General features: G+C 38.2%; 2 protein-coding genes across 3 annotated transcripts in view; one reads left to right on the top strand and one right to left on the bottom strand.

Annotated features, from left to right (window-relative positions):
- LOC145497409 (patatin-like phospholipase domain-containing protein 7) overlaps positions 1 to 17,130 on the bottom strand; it is a 38,461-nt gene that overhangs the window by 19,840 nt on the left and 1,491 nt on the right. For both annotated transcript variants that reach the window (XM_081477218.1, XM_081477222.1), the window contains exons 4-18: positions 16,420 to 16,505; positions 13,511 to 13,592; positions 12,260 to 12,318; positions 11,842 to 11,941; positions 11,319 to 11,378; positions 10,707 to 10,787; positions 10,294 to 10,355; positions 10,088 to 10,154; positions 9,715 to 9,795; positions 9,320 to 9,533; positions 8,621 to 8,812; positions 8,270 to 8,529; positions 7,716 to 7,793; positions 7,206 to 7,277; positions 6,088 to 6,221 (exon numbers count right to left, since the gene is read on the bottom strand). In XM_081477218.1, the coding sequence (XP_081333344.1) occupies positions 6,088 to 6,221; positions 7,206 to 7,277; positions 7,716 to 7,793; positions 8,270 to 8,529; positions 8,621 to 8,812; positions 9,320 to 9,533; positions 9,715 to 9,795; positions 10,088 to 10,154; positions 10,294 to 10,355; positions 10,707 to 10,787; positions 11,319 to 11,378; positions 11,842 to 11,941; positions 12,260 to 12,318; positions 13,511 to 13,592; positions 16,420 to 16,505 (1,628 nt within the window). The remainder of the gene's footprint in view (positions 1 to 6,087; positions 6,222 to 7,205; positions 7,278 to 7,715; positions 7,794 to 8,269; positions 8,530 to 8,620; positions 8,813 to 9,319; positions 9,534 to 9,714; positions 9,796 to 10,087; positions 10,155 to 10,293; positions 10,356 to 10,706; positions 10,788 to 11,318; positions 11,379 to 11,841; positions 11,942 to 12,259; positions 12,319 to 13,510; positions 13,593 to 16,419; positions 16,506 to 17,130) is intronic.
- Positions 3,897 to 6,083, top strand: LOC145497432 (5-hydroxytryptamine receptor 1B-like). The gene has a single exon (XM_081477239.1). The coding sequence runs from the start codon at positions 3,902 to 3,904 to the stop codon at positions 4,790 to 4,792; it is 891 nt and encodes a 296-aa protein (XP_081333365.1). The 5' UTR covers positions 3,897 to 3,901; the 3' UTR covers positions 4,793 to 6,083.

Below are 17,130 nucleotides of genomic sequence, written 5' to 3'. Positions count from 1 at the left end.
AGAGCTCAACAAAGAGTGTCCAGCAATCTGATTGGTCGAGCGATTCCTTATATGACGCTATATTCACCGCACCAGGCGGTGAATATAACACTTTTGAGGCCTGGTTACTAAGCTCGCCACCTTTGCCATCTCGGCAAGTAAACATGGCTAACAGTTGCTGAATCAAATTTTTTTTATTCCAAAGACATCACTCCAAGTCCAGGATATTTGGAGGAATGGAGAATTTTCAAAATGACTGCTGTCGCCGTTGGACCAAAAATACTTTCAAGAACTCGTATTCAAGGAATTTAAGAATCGCAAACCCGGTGATTACGTTGATCGCCAGCAGGTCAGATCGATTAACCGAAATTTATTTTTCTTCAAACTAAAGCTACTATTTTTTGACGATGACAGCTGTGAATGAGGTCAACAACGATAAAACAAAGGTACGGGATGAATTTTTTTTTTCGTAGCGTTTCGCTTGTTTGTTTTATTGCCAAACTCGATGTGTAATTTGATTCACAATCGATGTAAGATGTAAGCTTATTATTAAAACTACGGCTGCATGCGTGTATGCAAACGAACAGTCTGTTTTAGTCGTTATTCTGTGTTTTACCTCTGAAAATTATACTAAAACAATTATTCGCCTCAGGCTCGGTGAACATCGTTGAATATTCACCTTGACTTCGTCTCGGTGAATATTCACCCATGTTCACCTCGCCTTCGGCGAATAAATGTTAAATCATATAGAAAGGACTGTGCACGCTCTGATTGTTCAAAAACCCATGCTTTATTTAAGAAATAGAAAACAAGTACCGTATTTCTATCGAGTTATAGAAACACGAATGGAAGTTTGGGAGAACGAGAAATGCTGTGGGAACACAAGCCGCAGGCGAGTGTTTCCACACCTTTCTCGAGTTCACCACAAATTTTTTTCGATTCTTATTGGTTTAAATTGATCACGTAGCGCGACAGTGTTCATCCGCGGAGAGACACTATCAGTCCCATAGTGCCCGTCAGAGGAAAATACCCGGATGGATAGTGCTCGTCCGTGAAAATATTTCTGTAAACAAGCGGGCTTATAGAAAATAAACAATTAAATTTGTATTAGGAGGGTTTTTGCTTGTTTTCTTTTTCAGATTTTACATTTGGCTTTCACGGCTTTCATCTAAAAAAGTTGAAAATAATTCAATATGATTTTTGAAATGGCGTACGGAAGAAAACTTAGTGGTGAACAATAAAGACAATAGAGTGTTTTTGTCTCGGAACTATCCCTCTGATAGTTGCTCCTTGGAAATTTGAAGTTCTTAAAACTAGCATATTTACCCTCGAAGCTTCGCTTCTCGGGCAAATATTTGTTTTAAGAACATCCAATTTCCGCGGGGCAACTATCAGCCGATAGTTCCTCCACAGAAACACTCTATTGTTTAAATAGGAGGTGAGTAGCGTAGCCAATCAGAGGACAGCATTCGTGATAGAACGCTGGTAAATTTATATTAAAACTCGATAGAAACACGGAGAACATGTTTTCTATTTCTTTTAGAAAACAGCGCGGCGAAAAAAAGGAAAACAACTTGTTAACTTTGATTATCAAAATGTAAATTCTCTTTGCCCGCTTCATCATTACGGCGACAGCTCGTGCTAGTTCTGTGTTCCATCGAGTTATAGGAACACGATTTTTAACCAATCAGCGCGCGTATTTTCTTAGTACTGTTCTCTAACAGAGTATAAAACATAGAAAAAGCGTGTTTTATTGTTTTGCGCGAAAAAAATCTGTCATAAAGTAAATGAAGAAGCCTAAGCCGTGTATTACACTGGGATAAAACACTCCGGACATTGCCTGCGGCTCGTGTTTTCTACATTGCCCTCGTGTTCTCAAATGTCCGTCGTGTTTTACCACAGTGTAATACACGGCTTAGGCTTCTTTATTTGTTAAGTAAATCATGACAAATTTCCACGATAAGAAAGATGTTGGTATCATCGCACACCAACGGCAAACAGTCAACGAAACTCTAAACCTAAGGACATAACTAATTCCGGAAGTACATGCACTTCCTGTCACTCAGATTCATTTACACGCAGAAAGTGTCGTAGTTAATTAGACGTACACGGTTTAAAATTAAAGTCTCCTGTGAAATTCAAAGTGAACCTTCTTTTTTTATTAGTAATTCAAAAAGTAAAACAGCTGTGATCTACGTTTGGGAGAAAACCTTGTAGCAACACAATTATCCTCAGATTCAGACATTTAAAAAAGGTTCTGCAGACGTTAACGCTTAATTTAAGTGTGCTCTGAAAATAAAAAAAAAATTGGTAAGGTATATGTCCCTTTAATTGCACCGTTAAAGAGAAACGCAATTGTGCCGACGTAACACTCCCTTCACGTGTTCATCAAGAGCACCACACCAGAAGAATCGGATTAAGAATTGATCTCTGATTCAACTTTGCCTATTAATCACTGGCCATGCTTTAATGGAAAACAATTTACATTTACTTAAGGAAAACCAAAATCAATGTGAACTAATCGATATCTAGATTGACTTAAATGACGAATATATTTATGTGCACGTGAGTCTGAGTTAAATCATACTTCTCAAACACACCAATGATTCACCAAGTTCAAACGAAGGAAAGCATGACCATAATCATGATAGCTGCTCTTAATTGGCTTAGATTTTTACGTTTTTATTACTCCCTTTACTCCTTAGTTTTAGTTTCTATTGAGAAGATATATCAAGCACTCAAGACACTCAAAACACCTCGAAATTAGCCAAAAATACTCTGCTACACGTCGTCAACTCTCTTCTCGGTGTTTCATGTTTGATATATTACTTCCAGAGTTTAAATGTAACGAAAATAATTGCGAATTGCAGAACACTTTTACTTGACAATCAGAAGCATCAAACAATACTTTTTCTACGTTTCTTCAAAGACTTTATAGTGAACAAAGGCAATATTTCTTGTCCACCGACAGATGCAAAAAAACAAAGCATTAAAAACCACTGTGAACTTGCATTGTTGGTGTTTTGATCTTTAGTTGAGAGTATTACTTTCTGTTTTTCTTTAAAAATATATTAGATGCAGAATGTTTTTTCACGTTAACTTTGATAAGAATTTTGGAATAGGAACCTACAAAAATTAAAACAAAACGTTCCACTATAAGATGGACGACGCCTCCTACATTTCAGATTCGGGCGTAAAATGCAAATTCTACTTTTGTATTCAAGGATCAAGCGTCCTTGTAACTGCCGTGGATATGCCTGAAAATCTAATAGAGTCTAATGGATCTAATGGATCTATCAAGTGACCTTCTTATCCTCAAGACAACAAGCTGGAGTACCAAAAATGCAAAAATCGTGGTAAAAGTTAATCCGTAAGGATTCTAACTTGAAACTTAAAATGTGAGAACGTGCGGCACTTTTCCTGCTTGGAAACTTGGAGGATTTATACTGGGAAACGTAGTCTAAGAGCAGCTGCTAGCCTGCGTTTAGACATCTGACAAGACAGCTGTGTTAATGTGACACAGAAATACATTTACGTTATCGACTAGAACACGATAACTGACGTGACGCAACTGACTGACGTTTAAAAGTTCCTCTTCTTCCTTGTGATGCTATTTGTTTGTTGGTTCTCCTTTTTCAATGACTGATTAAGGTAAATAGAGTGTCTTTTTTTGTTGTTGTTTTGGATTTCAGAGCTCAAGGTAGCAAAAGGAGTTGCCCCAAACTTCTGTCGTTTGAAGAACTATTTTTGCGCAGCGAGTCAGTCGACGGAAACTACAAGTGGTAATGACATACAAAATGCATAAGCTCTCTAACTCCCACGATCCTTTGGGACATCTGACAGGTGACAACAGACATCATCGAAACGCTTGTCATTGAGTAAATAATAAAGTAACAGTCAAAACTCAAAGTAAACTTGAACGATGGCGAATAACTGCAGCGGTGAGTTGGCTTTCCCAGCATCAGTTATTCTGGCCTTGCTGTACGGTATTATCGTGCTACCAGCCCTCCTTGGAAACGCAGTTTTTCTTTGGGTCATTTACAAAGCCCGCAACGTCAGAACTTTATCAAACCTTCTGTTGAGCTCGTTAGCTCTGGCTGATCTTCTAGTGGGTTTGATAATAGATCCGGTATGGATCGCACGGTGTGTCTTGACACCTCAACCGTACAACCACCCGTTTAAGATTGCCATCGACGCGCTCTGGATTCAAACGAGTGTAACCACGACATTTAGCTTGTGCGTCGTGAGCTTGGATAGGTACATCGCCATACGGTTTGCTCTGTTGTACCATCAGATGGTTACCGAAAAACGGTGCTACATCGCAATAGCATTTGTTTGGATAGCGTCTCTTTCCCTTGGATTCTCGCGGATCTTGGTTACAAACCCCGCCAACCTGCCAAAGCTCTGGATGTGCGTGACGGTAATAACCATCCTTTTACCGATGATCCTGATTATGTTTTGCTACTCCCACATCCCTGTGATCGCGAGAAGACAATCCAAGGCAATTACAAGGCAAGATGTTCAGCGTAGCGATACGCTTGTAAGTGAAGGACTACGAAACCGAAAAGCTACTAAGACGGTGGGTTTGGTTGTAGCACTATTCTTTATCTCCTGGCTTCCTACCCTGACGACATCGTTTATCCATTTGACAACGAGCGATCAATGCAAAAATATGCGTGTGGTTTGGCTTTGGGTCGAGCTGGTAGCGTTCTCTTCATCCGGAATCAATCCCTGGTTATATTCACTGCGAAACAGAGACTTCAGGGCGGAAATGAATCGCGTTTTTCGAAACAGATGCTTTGAAACTCAGTGAATAGCTCTCGATCTAACGCCAAATAACAGCAGGTATAAAAAGAAACCACAGAACAAATCAAAATTGTATATTTTATACTCTTAATCCTTTATGGCGATTAACTCATTAACGTTCATTTGCCAAACGCCACAGCAAACAATTCTTAAGCAACAACATTAATATTAAGCAAAAAGTGGAACTTAGTTATTTGAATTGATGGGTTGATTTCACTTACCAAGATTCTTTCTAATTTCAACAAAAGAAAAAAAAATACAAAGCCCCGATCATAATAGAACTACGATACTTGAGTGCGTCAAAATTACCATCTAAATTAAATGGTTTTCATTGCATGAACAAAACCATACGTTTCCTGTTTGTTATTCAAATCAGTGAGTAGAATTGGTAAAAACCGCTAAAAGTATTCTCATATTCTGCTAAAATTAAGGTTTACTTGTTTAAGGTGTTTTCGGTTCTACGTTGTACGTTGTTGGTTCTAGGTTTTACGTTGTTGTCGAAGCATCATTCGCTTTTATCGTTAACTTTTACTTGCTTGAGCATTACAAAACCTTTTCTTATAACGTTGTAAATCATATGACAAATTTCCACAATAAGAAAGATGTTGCTGTTATCGCAGACCATCGGCAAACAGTGGACGAAACTCTAAACCTCGGGAAATTAAACTGTGGCACTCGAGGGACTGTACGTTCCACAAATTGATTTTGCTATAAATCTGCTAAGGACATAACTAATTCCGGATGTACGTGCACATCCTGTTGCTCAAATTCATTTACACGCAGAAAGCGTCGTAGTTAATTAGACGTGCACAGTTTAAAATTAAAGTCTCCTGTGAAATTTAAAGTGAACCTTCTTTTTTAATCAGTAATTTTGCTTTCGAGGTGAGTCGGAAATTTGAAGCCGTTCCGCGTGAATAGAAATCGTTCCCGAACCCGTCAGACACACCGTAAAGATATAATAAATATCTTACTGACTTCACCTTCTCGGTTTGTGCTGTAACTTACGGATCCTCGTTTTTCCCCCTTCAATTAATGGCCCGCGCCTCGCTCTTGGGCCATAAATCGAAGGGGAAAAAACTCGGTCCGTAACTTGCAGTACGGACATCGAACTCGGTTAGTAAGAGGTCGTTACAAGAATAGTTTCTTCTATTTCGTACATTCTGGACTTATCTCGACGCATTACTCGTTTGCAGCGATTCATACACCTGCTTTACGCGTCTTTCAACTATAAATACAGTCACTGTATACTGTAACCATTAGGCACTCCACGAGGCCGAGTGTTCTTTGATAAGATATACCTACTTGTAAAAGTTAGCTTTGCTAATGATGACCACGTGACACTGTTTTGTTGCCTTGACATTGAAGAATGAAGGTTCTCCAGTGACCACCGCCAACACGCCAACAAACTCACCAGGGAGGGCTGTGTACAAGTGGTACTGTGGAACAAAAACAAACACGGATGAGTCGCTATCAGTTTAACAAATTGACGTCAGTTTTTCATGCGTCTGTCCTGTTATTGATCATGAATTTCGTCATAACATTGTCAAAGTAGCTGTGGATCCACGAGGCGATAGCCGGGTGGATCCGCAGACTACTTTAACACTGTTATGACGAAATTCATTGTCAATAACAGGACAGAGGCATTAAAAACTGACTTCAATTCGTTTTTTACGATAACAAATTGTCAAATTGTCCGCTCTCGCTCGTTGACGCATCGCATAAATTATACATTCCTGTGTCTGTCCGCTTATTGACAATAAAAATTAGCCAATGAGCGCGCGAGGATTTCTGCAGTTATCGTAAAATTAAAAATTGATTGGACTGCGTTGATTCTCACGTGACTTTCTCGCGTGGAAAGGAGGGAGCTTCGTAGGCAGAAATGTTTGCGTAAATCAATAAGTCAATCAATCATTTATTTATTTTAACACATTTCGTCGAGGAGCTAAGAACTCGTTCAAAATACGAACATGTATAAATGAGAACTATAGTAATTACAGCTTATAATATTATTCTATTCTAGCTAATAATGTTATTCGTCATGCAATTAAAAAAAGTAACAACTTTATTTCACCCCAGAGTTAGAAGAGAAGAAAAATTTACAATGTCATACCAAGGCAAAAATGATAGGGTTGCTGGCTACCCAAAATACCTTTATCTTACACAAGTCGTAAGAGAGTCTGCGTTGGAGGCTTGCGAAGAGGTTGTGAGGGATATCAGCGATGACGCTCTGAGGACATCACCGGCGTAAGCTGTACCAAACATTGGGCGCCCTAAGTCCGGGTACGTGTCATGATTTACGAGTTTGTAAACCGGCACAATGGGACTATGGGACATTGGTTCTCTCAAGTAAGAGTCTGTTGAAACTATTTATTGGACTTGACTTAAGAGTTTTCATAACTTGATAAGATTGTGAAAAGTACCTCTTGGTCATCGCTGAGACTTTTCTGTGTTACTTCCAGACAGCCGGTCACAACAAAATACAAACTACAATCCTGCCAATAAGAAATCGAGGACACTTTGTTAGAGCGTATATTAACTGTCGATATATAATGATAATTCTTATAGTTCTAGCGTCACTGCAGATTTTTACGAAATTTCAAGCAGGAAGTTATGTTGACTCTAAACAAGTCGTAAGATGTAGTTCTTCATAACTTGCCACTGATAAGAGAAATTAAGCGCAGCAAGGATGCGTAATGCAGTGTATCTAAAAAGAGAGTCAATAATCAAACTATTACAGCGAGGACAGTCGAACGGAACCATGAACATTTATCTTTTTTTTTTTTTGTCTTTTTTATGATTATCCAATGACGCCTCTTCACGCAAACAAAAGGGTATCTTTTTTCCCTTTCATTGCGCAGTCATGAAACAAATGCACATAAAAATGTCACGCGTTCGTGGTTTGAGTGTCCTCACTGTCTTGTTTCCCTTACCGCATCGCCTTGCTTGATAAGGACAGTGCCTGAAGGAATACTTGCTATGGAAAGAATGCCTTCCAACAGTGAAGAATCCTGTAAATAAATCACACACAATTCGGATACCAATACTTGTTTTCAATCGAATTAAAAGACCTACACAGTAGCGATTACATAGCTCCAGCGATTACGTGTCCCAATCACCAATGGTGGAAAAGCGTTTGATTCTCGTTTTTGAGTATGCTTGTTTCACTGAATGATTTTTTCTTCGTTTTAAACTATTACTTCTCCAGGGATAGGGCAACGCAAAACGCGAAAGACTCGCGGTAAAAAGGCGAGTAGAACACCAAAAGGTACATGAAAAAGAAAGACTTCCTTTCTCAATTTTCTAGCCTCCAGTTTTCGTCTGGTCAATACAGTTTTTCTCGAAGTTTCAACTTTTCACTCGATGATCCATATCGAGAGAAAGGGGGACACTTCGTGCTGGTTATCTAAAGCACGGTTCACCCTACATGCGGTACATGCTTTCTATTTCTTAAACATAGCCGTATTAGATTAGCCAATGGTCGTACCGGTAAATCAAGACTCTTGGCTATCTCACTTGCCGCCGTCTTCATCATCATGTCCTCTTCTTCAGGGTCCATGGTTAGAAACTGTTTGGATAGGTCCTCACTCACGGGGGTGCACGGGAAGTCAAAGCGTCCCTCACTAAGGGAAGTGGGACTGCCTTCTGTGTCACTGCCTTCCAGATCAAATGTAGCCAAGCGGTTGGGTGATTCTGGGAGGATGGTAATCCGTGCCCGGCCAAGGGCTGCGTCAAAATCAGATAGATCTGTAAACAAAGGTCAAACCGGTTTAATAGTCAGAAAAAAACCCTTAAAGCTTTCACTCAACACTCAAGACAATACACACGTAACATTCACCTGATAGGCTGTCGGTGTCGTTCCCAATCCCCCACATAGTTTCCAGCGTCGCTGCCGACTTACAGCGTCCAATTTGTTTATCCACTTTCCGTTCGTGTTCAGGCTCTGTGAAGCTAACGCTCCGATGTAAGGGCACCTTCTTTATGGCAATTGGTTTACTACTCTCCTTGCCCATGATTCCACGTGGTTCTCCTGAAGTTAAAATGATGCACAATAAGTGAGACACTAACTAAAGGCCTTCTATACATAATTATTTAGTAGAATTCTACTTGAACACTAATGCAAATGCTACAATCTGATTGGCTGAGTAATCGAACACTATCAGCCATTAGTGTGAAGTTTTGGAGGAACATTTTGATGCAAATGGAAATTATATTCTTGAGAGGACTAAAAGAAGTTCTTGACCTAAAAAAAAAATTGGAATTATTGAAAAAAATTATGCGCGCACACACAACTGCAATTTCAAATGACAATTAAATACGAGCGATCTGCCTAAGACGCAAAGTTTATTAATACACCGAGAAATAATTGGAAACCATTACTTAAAGTAAATTTCATGTAGAATTCTACTAAAACAGTTAGATTATTCGTTCTCGATTTCTAATTGTTAAATAGCTAATGGTTTTCTTTCCTCTCTTTACAAGTTTGCTTGATAATATATAGATACTGTAAGGAGAAGTTACATGTAGATCTAGGTACCTTTTTTCTCCTCTTTATCCTTGGGCATGTCAATAGCTGAGTCAGGAGTTGTTGTTTTACTGCTTGCTGCACTGTTCGTACCAGAGTCCACCTCTAAAGGAATCTTCTTTGCTGTCTTCTGACTCTCTGTACTTGCAGCAGCTTCTGGTTTCTTGCCTTTTATCGGGCTCGAGGTGATGCCATAGATTGACGGTCGTCGGCGAGAGGCTGGGCTCTAAGCATGCACACAAGATAACATATAATTTCCTAATATATTTGCACTTATTCTTCTTGTGGCAATTTAAAGTACTTTGAGCAAATCACATATGTACATGTGAAGTCTAACTCGTTGATATAGTTTGCCGTCCAAGTGCTGTACTTTACTGCTACTCGTTAACACAAACAGTTAAACTTACGCTGGCTATAAGCTCATAACTGAGTCCCAAGAAGTTGTGAAGCGCCATAAATGTAACTTGCTGAAGACGAAGCATGATAATCTGTAAAATAAATAAATTCATGAAAAGAAGTGATTAGGTCATGAACATTCCGCGCTCGCATAGCACAGAAAAAATGTTGCTTTACAGTTCTCGTAACACATAAACGAAAAACCTCTACAACTACTATTTTTACTTGGTTCTCAAATTACATATGAGCAGAAAAGAAAAATTAACCTTCAAGCAAATGCAAATGGTCTAAAAAATACCTCATTGTAATTGCTCCGTTAACGACAACGTTTTACAAGGGGCTAGGTTTCAAACAAAGTACCGCAAGATTTTTCATGGGACAAACCTGAACGACTCTGACCAAAGAATCCGGATGCTGTTCAAAAACTGTCTGGAAGGCTTTTCCTGGTAACCTGGAATACAAAGTACATAAAACACATAAAAAGATACCAAATACTAAAAGAAGGCAGAGGATAGCTCACGAGTGTGCGGGGAAAGTGAAAGTACTACTCGCGTTACGGCGTAAAACAAGTGCTACCGATGTTCACTTACCTTAGGACGTGTGTATCAACAACTGCCCGACAGCATATCTGGGGCAAAGCCATTGGGTGACCCTAAAAAAACATGAAAGAAGACGCGATAAGTAAGTGATGAAACTAGGAAAAAGAGTGCAAGTTTCCCTAGGGAAAGACTTGGGGGATGTGGGAAAGGTAAGAGACGCGCGGTTACAACTTTCACTGGGGCGTTTTCTGGCTACCTTTACCCTTACCCTCTTTCCAAAGTCTAGAGTTGGCAAGATAAATAAATTAATTATGAACGCGTGGTATAATTCAAGCCTAAAACGTTACATGAAAAAAGGAAAAAAAATCAATATATATAGTGACTAAACACGTTGTATTACGCAATTTTCTTGTTTACTTTCATGGGATGAAAAAGTAAAAAACAAAAAAAACAGTACAACTTACTGTGAGAAGGTCCAATATGGTAAGCACGCTATAGATACTCTCTCCTGTAGGTACTTCCTTCATACACACCTCTGTGCCATCCTGGTTACACACAAATATAATAAACGCACAATTAATCAGCACCCGCTACATGCAGTTAAAAAGAGACTGAGATCCATTGTAACCCTAATAAAACGAACGGTCCATGAGTTGGAAGATGTATCCTTAAAAACTCTACTGTAAAAGCAACATTGAGATTCTTTCCCCTTTTTGCTAGTTTTACCAAGATAAAAAACTTTGTTGCTTTTTGGTAGAATGATTTTCCAGTGCTTAGTTTAAAGTTAAAAGCTACTTTCATAACAGATAAATTAGGGAAAACAACAGTGGATAAATTAGTGAAAACAACAGTGGGTAAATTACCGAAAACAACAGCAGATAAATGAGTGAAAACAACAGTGGATAGATCGGTGAAAACAAGAGCAGATAAAATAGTGAAAACACAACAAACGCCTTTCTCCAGTTTATCGACTCTCACCAAGATCACATCACCTTAAACAAATTACCGCAACTCTTGGTTAATCAAGATAATAACAGCCTTGACTATGGCAATAATTTAGTATCCTCAATGCTAACCTTTTCAACTACAGAGACGCAGAGTTTCCCGCTCTGGACCACATAGATGCTATCATCAATCTGAAATGTGAATATACATCTGCCAGTTTTTAAAATTATTACTTAAAGGATTTCATGTTTACAGTGAGGAGAGTCACACTGGCAATAAGAGTGTGCGAGAGTTTTAGTGTGGCAGTTGTTGAAAAGTGGAAGGTAGAGGGGCAAATCAGTTTTATTTGTATTTCTTGTCTCAAATACTTCATCTGAGACAAAGGAAAATTCTAAACAAAAATGCACACAACATAAACATGGGGACAGCTGATAGTTAACACTAACCAAGGCTTAGTTAGCTTAGTTAGCTTAGTTAGTTTAGCTTAGTAAAAATATCCAAGTTAACCCTGCTGTCAAATCTAGGATAGTTGGACCATGTCTAGGGCAGGCTTGACAAATCTTCTAAATATCTATTGCTTCTCAATCACTGATGCATTACTAGTAGTACCAAACGTTACATGGCAGACCCATCAACACGTAGTGAAACACTTACCTGGCCAGGTCTAAACAGAAGAGCATTGGCTGGAACAAACTTCGTCTCAATGTATTTGCACAGCTCAAAGAAAAGAGGCTTTTCAAAATGACCAAAGACCCTTCAGAGCAAAGAGAAAACCAAAGTCCAGATTCTGTTACCATTACTTTAACATCCTTGTTTTTCTGTGTGATTGTTACGATTGTCTGGGCACACTTCAAAACAGTTGTCATCTTGGTTTCATGCATGGCAAGTACAATTTGAGGACATTTCCAAATATGTACTGGAGGGATCAGATGGTGTTGGCTGGCTTTGGGGGAATGGGCAGGGGAGGCTCCGCCACCCCCTATGACCTTGACAAACACATCAGAAACGTAGAGGACAGTGGACAATCTCATAAGAGTTGCGTTTTAAAGCTAGAGTCGGGTTAAACACTCACTTGACACTCTTCAGCATGTACACAACTTCTGGAGGAAGACGAGGCTCATTGACATCAACCTAAAAAAAAAGTAAAGTTATTTATGAATAATATATGTAATATATGAATAGAGACTATTCAGTAACACATGCCAAGAAACAAGTAATATTTTGAGTTGTCTATTAATTAAGGGGGAAGAGCCAATCAAGCCTTAGAACTGATATGCATATGTAATTAATAACCTAACTGTACAACTACTACACAATCTTTCTGCTGAATATAAATATCTTTATTGTAGGATCATTCCTCAACATGAAGGGTGTTTGTTGTTTTGTGCAGAGTCAGGCGGACAAAGACCCCCTTTGATATATGAAGGTTTTTGCACTCTGTTGCATGTATATAAGTACAGTACATACATGGCAAACTCCATGTCCAACATTTCCATAACTAATTTTGTGGTACATGTACCAGGAAGCATTGTTTTTTTGTGCTGCATGCAATCAGGAGAACTAGAGGACTACAGCTAACCTGTTTAAATGGTTTCATACAGTACAAATACCATGAAATATCTGTACACCCCTGAAGTCAACCTCTCATAAGGGGAGAGTCTCCACTTAGGAAAAGTGTTGCCTTAGGGAAGGTTACTTTAATGTTCTGTTTGTAAGTGGCAGGGATTGTGAGAAGAAGAAGGTTAAAAGGTCCATAATTTAGTGTAGGTCTGAGTTTGCTGTACCAATGAGTGAAGCTAGATATAGTGTAAGCCATTTACTTTTGATGCCAGTGGAGAATTATGATCAAAGTGGCTATGAGCCACTCAACTTGGAAAATGGATCATCTGTAAAGTAGCAATTTTGATGCCACTGAATATAGGTTTTAATCCATAGCTTAAGTTGAAGTTAAAGCCCACTGGCATTGTTAAAAAATAGTGCACAACACAATGGTAAGAGAATACCCTGTTTGGCCGGGTTCCTTCTTGGCTGGGTGACCAAACACGAATACACCATGTTGTAATAACTCCTTTTTCTTTTGTTTTTTCTTCCCTTTCCGTAAGGAAATCGTTTCACCTTCAGACTGAATATAGTTTGAACTTTGCTATGACTGCAAAAACTTTATACATTGGTCAGCAGATTCGATCACAAAAAAAGTCTAACAGGAATCAATGGAAGGAAGGAAGGATGTAGTGAAACTCACATCCATGCCTCAACTTGGATTTTCCATGTTAAAAATGAAAGACAAAACAAATCTACTGTAGATTATGAATATCACTATTACCTCTGCCACATCAGCTTCAAGGAATGCAGCTGGAGGCTGCTTGAGCTGTCTCCCTGGCTCATTGTTATCAAATCTTAAAAGCCTTGAGACAAAAGACTACAGGTAAATGATTATCTTGCAATTTACTTTAAACTTAAGGTACACATACATGTACATACAATGTATCTTACAATGGCATTGTAAGATATGCATTATGTGTTCAATGTTCTTAACAGCACAGGAATAGCAAGTGACCTCTTGGATGTGTTAATGTCTGAAGCAATTAAATATTGTTATAAGAACACAATAAATATAAATGACTCGTCTCAGGCATGTCTCAGTCTCAAATGCAGACATCTCTTGATGACTGTGCACTCATTTCCACCACTGACAGGAAAGATATGAGGCATGGAAGCCTACTACATTCTGATGTACATGTATAACTGTTGGTCTGAGAGTGTGTGTAAGGGTGCACTAAGCTTAAACAGGTAACTGATTTATCAATTATTACATGTAAAGTCATGCAGTATATATTAACTTTTAAATTAACATCTGAATTCCCCATCCAAATCGAATGACAAACGTTTTAATACATCACCAATGAAAATTTTACAGCATGACCCATTATACAGCCCCTTAACCATCCATGGAGATATTGTCTTAAAACAGGAAGTAGAATAATTGTTATAACAGAAATTAAACTTTCTAAGATAGACTATTTGTGCCAGTTACTAACTTATGTAAAGTAAATTTATTTAATGTTCACCTTTCGGACTTTACATAATGTACATTTAAACTGAGGACTGTGGATATAAATTAGTAGCTGGACTAGAAGTTCATGCATACAGCTGGAGTCTGGTTCAAGCAGGCAGAAAACCCCTTTAGCCCCAGCCTAGCAAAAGGCACTCTTATTTAAACCCAACAGCAATTCCTCACCTAAATGGCCAAGTGACACAGTTTCCCAAAATATTAAAATCCAAGCAAGTACTGAAGAGGTCCCAGGTGAAATCTGGAATTGATTCCATAGACTTACAGACGCAAAGCCTTCTGGCTGTTCTACATGGCTACATAATATCAAATCGAACTGTTCATATGAACTACCAACACAATAACACTAAGCTGAGAGATGTTAAGCTCTAGAATTCTCTAACTGACAAGCAGTAAAGCGCAAAGTAATGAACACAAGATTGTTTCCAGAGTGTTGCAACCCAATATTTCTGCATGGAAAGAAATCTGAGAGGCTTTGCAGGTATTTGCAGACAGCTTGTGAATGGACCATTAATAATTAATTGCATCAACCTTCTATGTTTTACACATAAAGGCAAGTTTGTTTTGTGATATAGCAGGTGGCACATTGTCTACAACTGGTACGAGAGTGTCAAAACTTTGCCATATTCCTAGTTGTTTTTACAACAAACCCTCCCTACAGAGGGCTGATTTTCTGAATCTAAATGTACAATAGAGTCAGCAAGGATTTATAATTATCTATAAACAATAATTATGTGCTTTGGAAGTCCTTTTCTGTGTGTTGAACTGTTATCATACTTAAAAAATTGCATTAGAAAAAACTTTCTGACATCTAATATTGCCATTTACATGTACCAGTGGGTAAAGAAAAAATTGTTAATTAAATTAATAAATTGAATGTTTACTCAGTCCACTTTTTACTTGTAACTCAAAGTTACAATTAAGACTTTTAAGCTCAGCTGTTACAACAGTGTCTACGTTTATGAACTATAAATAAGTCCCTTGGGGAAAACTGTGCATCTAGTGAGCAAAAGAATGAAATAAGATAACATAGAAAATAGAAAAGGGTCAGAAGTGGGATGAACATATAAGTACACAAAGCACTTCTGTGCTTGAACTGTACATGTAGAACAAGCCAAATACTAATCAGTGGCTCACTTACTTTGACTACATGTTCATAGAGGTCTAACAAAGGGTCTACAGTATGAGAATTTTGAAAAATCCAAATTATGACATTTGGGAAAATCCAGTGTGGCCTTTAAATTTGGGGTTTCTGCAATCCACCCTTCCAAATTTGACTTTTAATTATTACATGAAACTGCTAGTAGGTGGTTGACCATGCTGTTCATATCACAGGAACTGTGTCACACTCTCATGTGTGACATACACTGTTAAGTTAAGCATAAATCAATTGTTAGGCAAATAACTAAGTGTGAATGAAATCTACTTGTCTGCTAGTGTTATGACTCAAGTGGCTTCTGTTTGTGCCAAACTATTTTAGAATAAAATTTTCCTTACACATGATGTACACAACATGTACCTTTCCACTACATTGAGTTACAATATTGACCTCTGTCATCTAAATGTAACAAGGTTTTTAAGAATGATATTAAGTATTAAGTGATTAAGGTCATTCCACTGAAATAGAACCTGCACTGAGATTTTTGTGAAATTTTGCCTATCGATTGTTTATATTATAGGAACTTAAATTTTGAAATAAAAATGTGGGGTCCCCATGTTCGTTTAGAAGCAAAAACACCTTGTTTATACCCATATAAATCCTTATAATAGCACCATGATTGTAGTTACGATTGCTTGCTAAATTCACGTTTCCGACAATTGCTTTTTGTTCTACACTGAGAATTGGTCCATATTTATTTTACACAGGGAAATTTATTACTCAATTCAAAACAACAGAAAAAAATGATAGGTCACCATACTCGTTTGCGAGAAAATGACGGTTTACCTCTACCGCGAGGTCCAGCTGTAAAGAAAAAGCCGCCATTTTTTAATGTGCACGCTAACCACACGTGAAATTATGCGCAGTAGGGATGCGCAATGCAATACTGGGGAATGACCTTAAATATAAAAGAATGTTGTTATGGAAATGGAACATCTTCACTTGCATGTAGACTAATCACTTAACTGTGTGAACTGTGACTATAACTACATGTATGACTTACTCTTTTCCAAAATTAAACATGACTTTCTGTTTCTTTCTAATAGACCTTCTATATCCCTCGTCCTGTGGTTGAGAGAGCTGTTTCACCTGAAATGATACATGTAACAAATGAAATGCAAATGATTCAAGTACATGTACATACATACCTACACTATACAGAATATGCAACAAATTCAAATGATACATAATGTAACTAACATTTTGTAGGCAGTTGATCTGCGTTATGTTGATACATGTACCACTTGTTGCAAGGCATGCTGTACGCCATTAGTCTAATATACATTTAGTAAGTCATCTGTTACTTATCAGAGCTTAACTTACATGTAAGTTTCTAAAACTATTGATCTACATGTATGTTGTAAATGTAAGGGTAAAGTGTGTGTCGGACCAAGTGGTCTATACCGCCAGAGCTTATCTTGGTATAAATAGTGTCGAGCAACAAGGAGTATTTCTACTCCCATCTGGATGGGATGCTACAGTAGTTCAGTACATTGAAGAGCAGTTTTACCTGGAAGAGGTGTGGGAATGATATGCAAATAAACCATTATATACAGACTCTGGACATTTATTTATCAGCATGTAAAGAAAGCCTTGTCCAATAGTTCAGGACTAATGGATCTTGTATCCGGGCTAATGGATTGTATCCCTTGCTTGCTTGACAGGAGAGTGATATTATTTGAAGGTAGGATCAAATTAATGCTTAATTTAAATT

The sequence above is a fragment of the Orbicella franksi genome, chromosome 1 (assembly GCF_964199315.1).
Source record: "Orbicella franksi chromosome 1, jaOrbFran1.1, whole genome shotgun sequence".
NCBI classification, from domain to species: domain Eukaryota; kingdom Metazoa; phylum Cnidaria; class Anthozoa; order Scleractinia; family Merulinidae; genus Orbicella; species Orbicella franksi.
This window is presented reverse-complemented; position numbering and strand designations above follow the sequence as displayed.

Coding starts and splice junctions, on each gene's coding strand:
- LOC145497432 (XM_081477239.1), top strand. CDS start 3,902: ATGGCGAATAACTGCAGCGGTGAGTTGGCTTTCCCAGCATCAGTTATT.